Source organism: Pteropus vampyrus, unplaced genomic scaffold, assembly GCF_000151845.1.
Source record: "Pteropus vampyrus isolate Shadow unplaced genomic scaffold, Pvam_2.0 Scaffold60, whole genome shotgun sequence".
NCBI classification, from domain to species: Eukaryota; Metazoa; Chordata; class Mammalia; order Chiroptera; family Pteropodidae; genus Pteropus; species Pteropus vampyrus.
The window spans coordinates 4465033-4476087 of record NW_011888841.1 but is presented as its reverse complement, the minus strand read 5'-3'; the positions used below and the strand labels follow the sequence as shown (position 1 = coordinate 4476087).

General features: G+C 38.9%; 1 protein-coding gene across 2 annotated transcripts in view; it reads left to right on the top strand.

The window, feature by feature from the left end:
• RGS13 (regulator of G protein signaling 13) overlaps positions 1 to 9396 on the top strand; it is a 26632-nt gene extending 17236 nt beyond the window's left edge. For both annotated transcript variants that reach the window (XM_011360863.1, XM_011360864.1), the window contains 2 exons: positions 7951 to 8117; positions 9209 to 9396. In XM_011360863.1, the coding sequence (XP_011359165.1) occupies positions 7951 to 8117; positions 9209 to 9394 (353 nt within the window). In that variant the 3' untranslated portion in view covers positions 9395 to 9396. The remainder of the gene's footprint in view (positions 1 to 7950; positions 8118 to 9208) is intronic.
• Positions 9397 to 11055: the final 1659 nt, after the last annotated feature.

Sequence of the window (11055 nt, the reverse complement as noted above, 5' to 3'; positions counted from 1 at the left end):
AAATAAAGTAAGTAGAAAGTACCCTGCAAAATTTCCAAGTTGACAGATAATAGAAAGTCCTCTACAACAGAATTAAATTATTTTCAAACAGACATAAAAGTAGTAGTAAGTTTTTTAATGAATCAGAAAAAAATGTCCGAGCTATTAGTCATCTCTTCATAAAAATGCATGAGAATTACTAAAGATTTTTCCTGGAATGATGGAGACTCAAAATACAGCACAGCTCTCCCAAAATATCATCAAAGTATTAGGCATTCACCAAGATGAAAAATGGGGGAAAAAAAAATCCCATGGGTATTTCTGATGGCTAAACCTAGTAGAACTCTATTCTGATGACTAAACTTAGTAGAACTTAAAAAAAAAAAAAATGATACAGAAACACATGCATTTGAAATGACAAGGAGACTGGCAATCACCTGAAACCCAAGTGTTCTTCGTACTGGAAAGGTCAATACTAAAAAATAATCAAAATCAAAATCTATAATGCCAGAAAAAAATACAGAAGGCTCATCAACATAGTTATTGGCCAAATCTCAAAAGATAACAATACAGATTGCCCACCGATATCGGAGTAAAAAATATTTAATATAAACAAAAAATTGTTCAGTAATAAGCTGCAATTCCCTTTAATGGTCCATTCAGTCGTGTCATGTGTGTCTGGCTGACTGGGACATTGGGGTGAAAGAGGCAGACAAGGTCACTATGTGCTCTTGTGCTCCTGAGGGAGGAGACACACAACAAAGCAGATTACCTAATAAAGTAATTCCAGAAAGTTGCACTTTGAAGAATGTAAGGCAAGGCGATGTGACAAAGAAGAGCAGGTGTAAGAGGACAATTGGGTTGTTTGATTAGAGAATAGAAGAGAAACTACGAGCAAAGACAAAAGCTTTCTGGGGCCTGGGGACAGAGTGGCCCCAGGAGGGGAACATCGCGTGCAAAGGCCCTGAGATATGAGTGGGGTTATGTCTTAAAATAACTGAAAGAAGTTAACATGACAAGAGCATAGGGCCTACTGGCCATGCGAGTGGCCTTAAACTGCAGAGTGACGAGAGTCAACGTGCTTTTACATGATCCCTCTGGTTCTCTTCTGAAGAATAAAAGCAGAGTGACCAGTGAGAAGGTTGTTGCAAAAATCCAGATAAGACTGGACTCAGTAGGGAAGACTGAGCCTGGAGTCATTAGCAAATAGACCCCAATCAAAGGCAGAGGCTATGAGATCATCCAGGGGGACAGTTCAGGAAGAGGAAAGCAGAGACACAGAGATGGAGCTTAGGCGCACGCAAATATTTCTAAATTTGGAGAAGAGAGACAGCCATCAAAAGAGACACGAAAAGTCATCAGGTGAGTTGAGGGTGACCAAAACTCTACGTCATCATGAAAGGCAAACGAGATTGTGGTGGCAACCACGAGAAAGGAAGAAGCTGATGACACACAAGAGAGTGGGGACAATTTTAAGACCAACAGAAAAATGCAAAAGGAATGGAGAAAGCCAAGTTAGATAGGAGCCAAAAAAGACCTAGTCGGCCCAAAAGGGAACAGGGGCACGTCCCTCTCCAGAGGGATGTCAGGAAGGGCAGGCACCAGTGGAGGTAGGATGGTCGATTTGGAGGAGGGCGATGAGAGAATCTCCCCCTGATGAAATCTCCATTCTCAGCCAAGTCTGAGGCAAGATCGTCTGCAGAGGCCTGAGAAGATGTGCTGGCATTTTTCAAAGGGAGAACATAATATTTTCTGGAGATTTGGAGAGCCTACTGATACTCCGGAAGGGCAGTAGGATGAGTGCGGGATGTAGACTGCCCAGTTAAGTTCCTCAGTGATGATTCTAAGTGAGCAGCACAGAGGTGTATATTTCTGTGGCCTGAGCAGTTTGCCCCATCGTAGATGCAGTGCAGACATACAGTGAAGCCGTTCTGGACAGCCGAGGGTTCTGAATCACACAAACTCTGTATCAGTGTTTTAATTTTGATCCAAATCATCCTTGCACATACTCTATACTTTCCTCCCTGCTAAATGGTTACAATCACCTGTAGACAGCCTTGCCGATGAATAGCACAGGATTTCAGAGCTGAAGGTGACAAGGACTGGCCACACAGACGCACTGCCTCTGCTGGCCGGGGCTTCTTCCTCATTGTAATGCCACCAAGTGGACATTAGAAGTTACTGAGAGATACTGTTGTACTCTCATGTGCATCCTGATCCCAGAGGCAGAGCGTTCTCTCAGCCCCCTTCATCTGGGAGAGATTCTGTGCTGCTCTATATGGACTGGCAGCTCCCTAAACTAGCATCTGTTCTAACCTCCGCCAACCACTGCTGTTGCCATGGTTCCGTTCACCACCCTCACGTTACCCACACGCCATGCCTCAGCTTTTTCCACTCAGCACGTTTTTCTTCGTTATTTCTTGTGCACATCTTCACCTTGCAGAGAAAAAAAAAAATATATATATATATATATATATATACACATAGCAAAACCTGGCCTTTTAGAAACCTCATTGTTCAATTAGGACTTGTGTGTGTGTACATGTTGCTCTTGGAAAACCAAAAAGAAACAGCATGCCCGGTTTAACCCTGTGGACTTCAGTGATCCCTGGATGCTGAATAACTGGGGCCCACTTTTCAAAACCTATGGCGAGTCACCTTACAATACAGAAGCACGAGGGATCTAAAAGCGTGGGCCAACAAGCATTCATGCATTCAGTACCTGCCATACGTCAGGCTGTGAGCAGGCACTGGACACCTGAAAATGAATAAAATGCAGTCCTAATTCTCAGAGCGTGTGCAGGTCACTGGGAGAGTAACAGAAGTAAACCAATAAATATAGTAGACTGTGATACAGAGTGAGACATAATTAAGATAAATGTGCACTCGGTGCTCTTTCTCAATTGACAGGGACCTGGAGGGTTCAGAGAAACATTTCCAGAAACTGAGATACCTAAGCTGAGTCTTAGGTCAGGGCATAAAGCCTGACACACAGAAGGAACTCATCTATAACATGAGGCTAACACAGTGCTGGACCAGAAACAGGCTCAAACAGAGACTGTGTCCAAAAGTGACAAGGGACAAGGCTGAAGAGCACTGTATCCTAATGGGCCCTGTAGACACTGGCTTTCATCATTAGGGCAATGAGAAAATATTCAAAGGTTATAAATCAAGGATCATGGCCAAATTTTTATTTTAGAGATTTTTCTCTTAATAAACGTGCAGAAAGGATTGAAAGCAGGGACAGATAAATGAACTGAGTTTTTTTCAGATCAGATGGTTAACAAATGCTCCTCAAAAACCATAAACAAAAAAAAATACGTAAAAAGAGAAAAGAAGATAATGCAATAAATACAACAGGTCATGTCTCTCATACACAAAGAGATTTGGAAACTTAAGAAAACACTAACAATGCAAAAGAAAAATGGACCAAGATTCAAAATTCACAGAAAGAAAAGAAATGGTCAGTAAGAAAGAAAAAAATATTTAAGCATTAAGATTTTTAAAATACAAATTTAAATAATTACAAGTCACTAATTTAACCCCATCGGACTGGAAAAGACAGAGTGAGTAGATACTTTAATACTGCTGTTAGTGATGAAAAATAATGAAAATATTCTGGAAGCAATTTCACAGTAGATGTCAAGAGTCTCCAAAAATATTACATTGTCAATCTAGCAATCCACTTCTTTAAATTCATTCTAACATAATAATTAGAGATGCAAACATTTATAAGCCAAAATGTTCAATGTAGGATAATCTGTAATAGAACAAGGAGAACAATCTAAATATGAAATAATAGTAGGGCAGCTACATAGCCCTGCAATGGGCTATTAAATGCAAAAAAAGAGAAAGGGTTTGCTACATGATATTAAGTATTTGTACTGTACGGCTTTCACAGTACAAAGCCGATAAGGTAATTTGTATGTGCAACCTGCATTTGTGTAGATGAATTAATACTAGTTAGGTAGGCCGCTAAACATGAACAAAAGATTAATAGAATTAATGGAAATATACAAAATCATTAACAATGGTTATTATCTTTATTAGAAGTTTTCTGTATTAAAAAAGAAAAAACATAGTTCTTTAAGCTACTTTTATAATAATAAAGCAAAAAAAAGTTCGGAGAAAAACCAGAAATAATTAATATCACAGAAGCCAAACCAGAGAATTTCAATAAAGCAGAAGATTTACTTTAAATTTTCAAGCAGGCTGGGAGATTTATGGAATTCATTATCCTCAGTGATGCAGATGGAAAGCACAATAAATTTAAAATTGTTTTTGACACATTTCTGCTGGAAGACTGTGGCATAGCTCAGCTTTAGGATTCTAATGCATGTGGTGAGCCTCGCCGCCCTGCAGAAAACCACCCTGGAAGAGATGGGCCACTATTCTGACTCAGACCAGAGGAATGTCATCTTTCCTTTCTGCATCGAGATACTGGCGTATTATCACCTCGTGTGTCATAGGAACACTAATTTCAGTGACTAGTTTTAAAAGCACAGGCTAGAGAGTCCCAAAGGCACGACTCTCATTCTTCAAGGAAAAAGCCTACGCTATGTACAGCATAAACTACTTTTTCCATTTCCTCAATTTAATGACAAATTCTGTTGTTCACCCCTATTCACTCAGCTTAAGCAGAATCATGGTCTCCTGAGTGTAAGGGTCGGGAAGGAGCACCATTTAAAACTTCAGAATGGGCCGCATTGCCTGATTTGGAAAAAGAGTTTTTTTCCAACCTCATAACTTACTTGTTGTGTGAGTCAACTAGAAATTCTGGACTGAGCAATTCAGTTCCGGGTTTAATAATTACTGAGATTCCTGGAACACTTTTAAACATACATGATCTCAGCTGCTAACTTGGCTAATTTACACACGTTAGTCTAACGAAGGCAAAATGCTGTACAACATGCCAACCACGCGAGCACTTACTCTACACACCAGGATCATATCTGATATGTCAGAGAGGTTCGTGGTCCAGGCCAGCATTCACTGTGTTACATGCAGTGACACGTGACATTAGCATCCCAGTAATTTGCAACCAGGGAGGTTCCTTTCATAGTTTTGTGACACAAAGACTGGGGTCAGCTCTGGCTCCGTTCCAGGTCTTCATTCTGACTTCAGGCTAAAGACGCAGCTCTTTCCAGAACTAGTGCCTCTCCTGGCAGGGGTGGGAGCAATGACAAGACCACCTGGAGGGCCCTTAAACCCCCCGCGCAACACGTGTGGCACTTTGTATATATTTCATTGGCAAACACAAGTCCAATAATGGACAAAACTGATATAAATTTGACATGAAAGTCTAATCCTCCTATGAGAAAGGCAAGCAATGACTGAGAACAACCCTACAACCCCTCACACCCAGTATCTATATAAAAACATAGCTTGCAATGCATAGACGGCTTCATTAGCAAAGGATTCGGGTACATTGAAAAATGTTGAGCAATTTGGCACGATCAGGAGGGAAGTTAGAGAAGGCAGACATAGACGCAGGCTGGTTCTAGAATGAGAATCTCTAAACATTTTATTATACAATTAAGCTAAACATAAACTTAAACAGAAATCCAGAATACTCTATCAATTTGTTTCCAGATCATCTCCCTTCCCCCACTCAGCCATCCACTCAATTCATCCAAGTAGCCTGGTGGCTAACTCTCATTCCAGGATCTGTAGGTTTTATCCAATATCTCATTTGTTCCTGCTACATGGCTCATTTATTTATTTAAGGGTCCTTATTTTCTGCTCCTGATGAAGTACTCAGTCAAAATCCCTCTGAATACAAAGTATGTCAAACTGCTTTTTTTTCTCTTAAATAGAACTCTGTTTCTTTCAATACACACTGCAAATAATTGGCTTCCAGCTTTACTTGTTAGGCCAGAAATGATTTGCCTGTTCATCCAGCTATTTCTCTAAAGGGAGCGCCAATTCCTACATCTGTATTCTCTGACCTCAGCTTTCTGTGCCTGTGATGAGGCAAGGCACATCTTAAAGTTACTTTGGTAGGAAAATGAATTTCTTGATTGCAATCTAAGTTAAAATATATTCCTCCATTGGGTAGGGATATCTAATCTGTGTTGTTTCCTACCTTACGTTTTTATATATGATCCATCCACATCTTGTCTTCCCTCTCATCTCGAGTGATCTTCCTATGAACCATCTCCTGCCCAATGTCATAAAGGCTACATACACTTGCTCGTGTGATAACAATGAGCCATACGCTAATTGTGTATATTCCTAGAATGGCACATTTCTTACAGACTGCCAGATATCTTCAATTCTACTGCCTCTTTGGAAGAGATCTGTCTCTATTTGAGCTTTTCTCTTGGATATAAAACATCTTAATTATTATCTTTATCACTGCTGAAAGATCCAGTAGAAGTTAAGGAGTCAAGGAACCTGGCTTTCTAGTGCTAGAAAACTTGATCTAATCTCTTACATGAAGGTCTAAGAAGATTGATTTTAGTCACCATTGCCATTCCATCTGATTATCATTATTTCTTGTAACAGTTAATAATACTGACCAAGATATTAGTCATCAAAATCCATGGCTTAGTCATATATTCAATGGGCCTACACACATATTTCTATTACCATCAATTGAAAGTTATGTTTTATCATTTGGGAATTCACTTTCTCAGAGCTGCCAAAAGACTTCTTCGTCAACAAAAGAAATTTAATATTCATCTCAAGAGTGTTCGTCTTGAATCCGGGGAATGGTTGGTCCTCCCAAAGATTTATATTAATGCATTAGATTTGTGAGAGCTTGCCTATCCCTCTTCTTCAAACTCTAGCACCTACAAAATAGTGCCTCAGTTGGAAAAGCTCCTCTCACATGTTTGTCCTCATCTTCCCACTCCAGAAAGGCAGTTTAAGACCAGAGCTGGCATCTCTGGCATCAAGTGGCATTTGATAGTTGTGCTGCATGTACCCACTGTAATTTTCTAGATTTTGAGATAGTTTCCAACACCTCATCTGAATTCTATTCTTTGCTCGGTCCTTCATTTCTTATTTGAACCGTAAACCATGAATTTTTTATCTATCCATGTTCTCCTGCTCTCATTGAATATTGAGAAACACCCCAGGCTGTACAACCTAATCAGTTTATCACGTCTACGTGGCTTGGCTTTTTCCTTCCAACCTTAACCTGTATAGTTAGAATCTAAACCTAACTCTTACCCTCCTGGTCAGCCCTCCAGGTTGGCCTACAGTCTTAGATTTTTCATGTCAGTTTTAGGCTCAAAGCTCTATCTACTGACCCAAAGTTAAGTCCTATTTCTGGATCCCTGTGACCTTTCCCATCCTGGAACCAGCCTCTCCAGTGAGCATTTGCTCTGTGACTCAGAATAAAACAATGAAGGGATGACCACACCACTGTTGGGCATTACCAAAACATGCCTCAATGCGGTACATCTATACAACAGAATACCATTAGCCATAAGAATGAAATATTGCTATTTGTGACAACATGGATGGATCTTGATAGTATCGTACTGAGGGAAATAAGTCAGACAAAAAAGGACAAGAACTATATGATTTCACTTATATAAGGGATAGGAAACAGAAAGTAACAAAACAAACAAATTCATAGACACAGACAACAGTATGCTGGTTACCAGAGGGGATGGAGGTGGCCGGAGGATGAAGAGGGTCAAGGGGGTGAAACATATTGTGACAGAATGAGATGGGACTTCGGGTGGTGAGCACACAATGCAGTATACAGATGATGTATTATAGAACTGTACACTTGAAACTTATCTAATGCTATTAACCAATGTCGCCCCAATAAATACAATTTTAAAAAACACTCTTCCGGTGTACACATCTAAGTGTGATGTGGTGTGCGTGTGTGTGTCACTGTATAATATTCACAGCTTTGAATCAGACTTTATTTTTAAATTGCATTAAATATTTTTTCAGATTTTTAAGTGATTTTGACCAATCAAAATAAATGGATTTCTCTCTTTCTTTTAGATGGTCCAGTAGTCTATTCAGCATACTTAAAAATGGAGCACAGCGATGAGAACATCAAATTCTGGATGGCATGTGAAAACTATAAGAAAATTGCTTCACGAAGGAGCAGAATTTCTAAGGCAAAGAAGCTTTATAAGATTTACATCCAGCCACAGTCTCCTAGAGAGGTAACCACCTGACAGTGACAGCAAATGGAAACTGAGGTGTTAATACCTGTCGAGCACGCATATGCACCAGACTTTTACACCCAGTATCTCCCATAATGCTATAAGGTCTGTATCGTTAACCTGGTTTTACAAGTGAGAAACCTGAGAATATGAGAAGTTAACTAACTTGTACAGTTTCACACGGAAAGTTAGGATTCAAAGTGAAGTCTACCTGGCTCTGAAGCCTATCCTTATCAAATTATTTTAGTTCTCAGGAAAGTTATTAACAAAGTCCCTCCAAGAAGAACTGGCGTTTTTAGAAGGAATAAGATACCTTCGACAGGCATGTTGACCTCCCTGCTGGTACTGGGCAAAGTCTGCCACCGCACCAGAGCTCACTGCCCACCTGAGTTAAAACCAGCAAGTTCAGCAAGCATTCACACTGCTGTCACTGCCAGTCATCTACGACCGGCTCGAGGAAGGAGTCGGGAGTGAAACAGAACACCGAGACTCCGCCTGGTGGAGAGAGAATGAAGAATGACAATTCCCTCCAGGGAAAAGGGGTGGGGACCGGTGTACGAGATTCCTATTCACCCACGACAGTCCTGCCGAAGTGGTTGGTTCCTCAAAACTCATGTTCGAAACATACTTGGTTTATGGAAATCGCCACTTCTCGCCTCCATTTCTCCACTTCCCTTCACCTTCTTCCCATTTCAGGGCATATTCAGTTAAATCAACACTCGTGACTATTAAGAAAGATATAGTTTAAAATAGCACCTATTTCCCTTTTTTTCCTTACAAAAGAATGCCACCGCATAAACTTCCTTGTTTGTAGACTTGGCTGACAAGCCATTTACAATCTACTAAGTAAGCAGTGGTTGCAGAGATTTCCCTGGTCTTGGGCCTCATGGTATTTTTATCCGGATGTGGAGGTGGATGTTTACTTTTTAAAAAGCAAAGAGTTTATCTCCTATATCTTTGAGATATCTATGAAACTGCAAACAAAATAACCCTATTCCACTGGAAGGTGGGGGGGGTGGGGACAAATGAAACCTTCCTGTTATATGTTCATCTTTAATTACTGATGCTCTACATGTGATTTCGCTTTTCAGATCAACATTGACAGCTCGACAAGAGAAAACATCTGCAGGAATATTCAAGAACCCACTCAAACATGTTTTGAAGAGGCTCAAAGAATTGTGTATATGCACATGGAGAGAGACTCCTACCCCAGATTCCTAAAGTCGGAAATGTACCAGAAACTTCTGAAGACTATTCAGTCCAGCAGCAATTCCTGACGGCCACTCAGAAGTTAAAATTGAAGATGGTATATTGAAAGACTGGCTTTGTTCTTTTAATTAAAAAAAAAAAAAAATCACACATGAAATGAGAAACAGAGTAGAAATGGCATAGGAGAAATCAAAATAAAAATTGATTTCTAGTTCACAAAGAGAAACAGATCCCAAAAGGGATGGACTTGATGCCTCTTACCACATGAACAACAGAGTTTTAGCATGCTCTGCGGCTCAGCGAACACATAAGGAAAAGGAAGGCCTTGCTCCACGACACCAATATTACAAGGTTCTGACTGTACACATCAACTAATGCATGTTTTCTCATTAATGAAATTGTGTTGTCATGGTGTACTGACTAGCCTATAAAAGTTGTAGCTATGTGAGTTGTGTCTCTAGCGTGACTGTATTCTCTCCTGCTCTAAATAATGTTAGTTAATAGACAAACTTGGTACCTATGGTGTAGTCAACTGTGTTATATCACGAACTGTATCAAAATGATGTGTTCTTGAGAGATATTTCATGTGAAATTTTCTTATTATGTTCATAACTGAACTTCTATATTTCATATATCTCCTACAGGTGAAAAATTCCTGAAGATTCTAAGCTATTAAAAATGTATGAATTTCTTCACTTATTTCTATACTTTTATTGCTATAAGGGTAGAAAATTTGGTTCCTATACTTTGAGATCATTTTCCTCACACTGTGAATTAAACATGATCCTGATAATCAATAAACCAAATAGATATAAATTAAAAACTTACAAATATGTGTTTTTTCAAAGATACAACAAAGTTATTTTTCCAGTTAAAGATTGTTTTTATCTGTCCTATCATAGCAACTTCTTAGAATTGGCCAGAAGATTCCAGAAGAAAGAACTCATGTCTACTTCAGCTTGTTTAGCACAAAGATAGGATAAATGCTCCATACAAAGGGATAAATATCTACACTTTTGATAAAGAACAAAATACCTAAAATATTTAATATCATTTTTCCAAAGAATTAACTTTAGAAAAATTTTGTTCAAGATCTTTAGTTTTATATGAAAAGTGTTTTTTAAGTCTTGAATTTAACCGAAATATCATTACTATTTTTAAATGCCTAGGAAATTATGCTGTATCACATGAAAATGAATATTAACTGGAATTCTTCTCATTAAACAAAGGATTATTATAACAGAATAAATATTTGGGGGTTCATTCATTTCTGAAAAAGAAAATTAGCTGTGCAAAAGAATATTTTTGTTAAAAAGTACACGGTTGATTAATACACTCTTAGTTAAGTAAAAGGTGTTGCCACAATATTCCAATTTTACCTAAATCATTGAATTTTATTTACTTTTTCTTAAAAATGCTAGTATATGAATACAGGTTGAAGTCTTATATACCTGAACTAGATGATGATCTCCAGCCACAATAAACCAGAAAAAAAAACATTTTTTTTGCACATGTTTCAAAGAGTCTCCTCATCTCACTCTATCAGTCAATGAGCATATTTATGGGCAGGTAGGAAAGTTTACACGCACGTGGACATAATACACATGGTCTAGCAGCTTCAGAATTCCTTGGACCCTTCTCATTCAAATGGTACTAAACTGGCCAAACACTGATAGAACTAATAAATGAAATTAGAAAAGCCAGCATTCCTTACTACTTATTGCTCCCC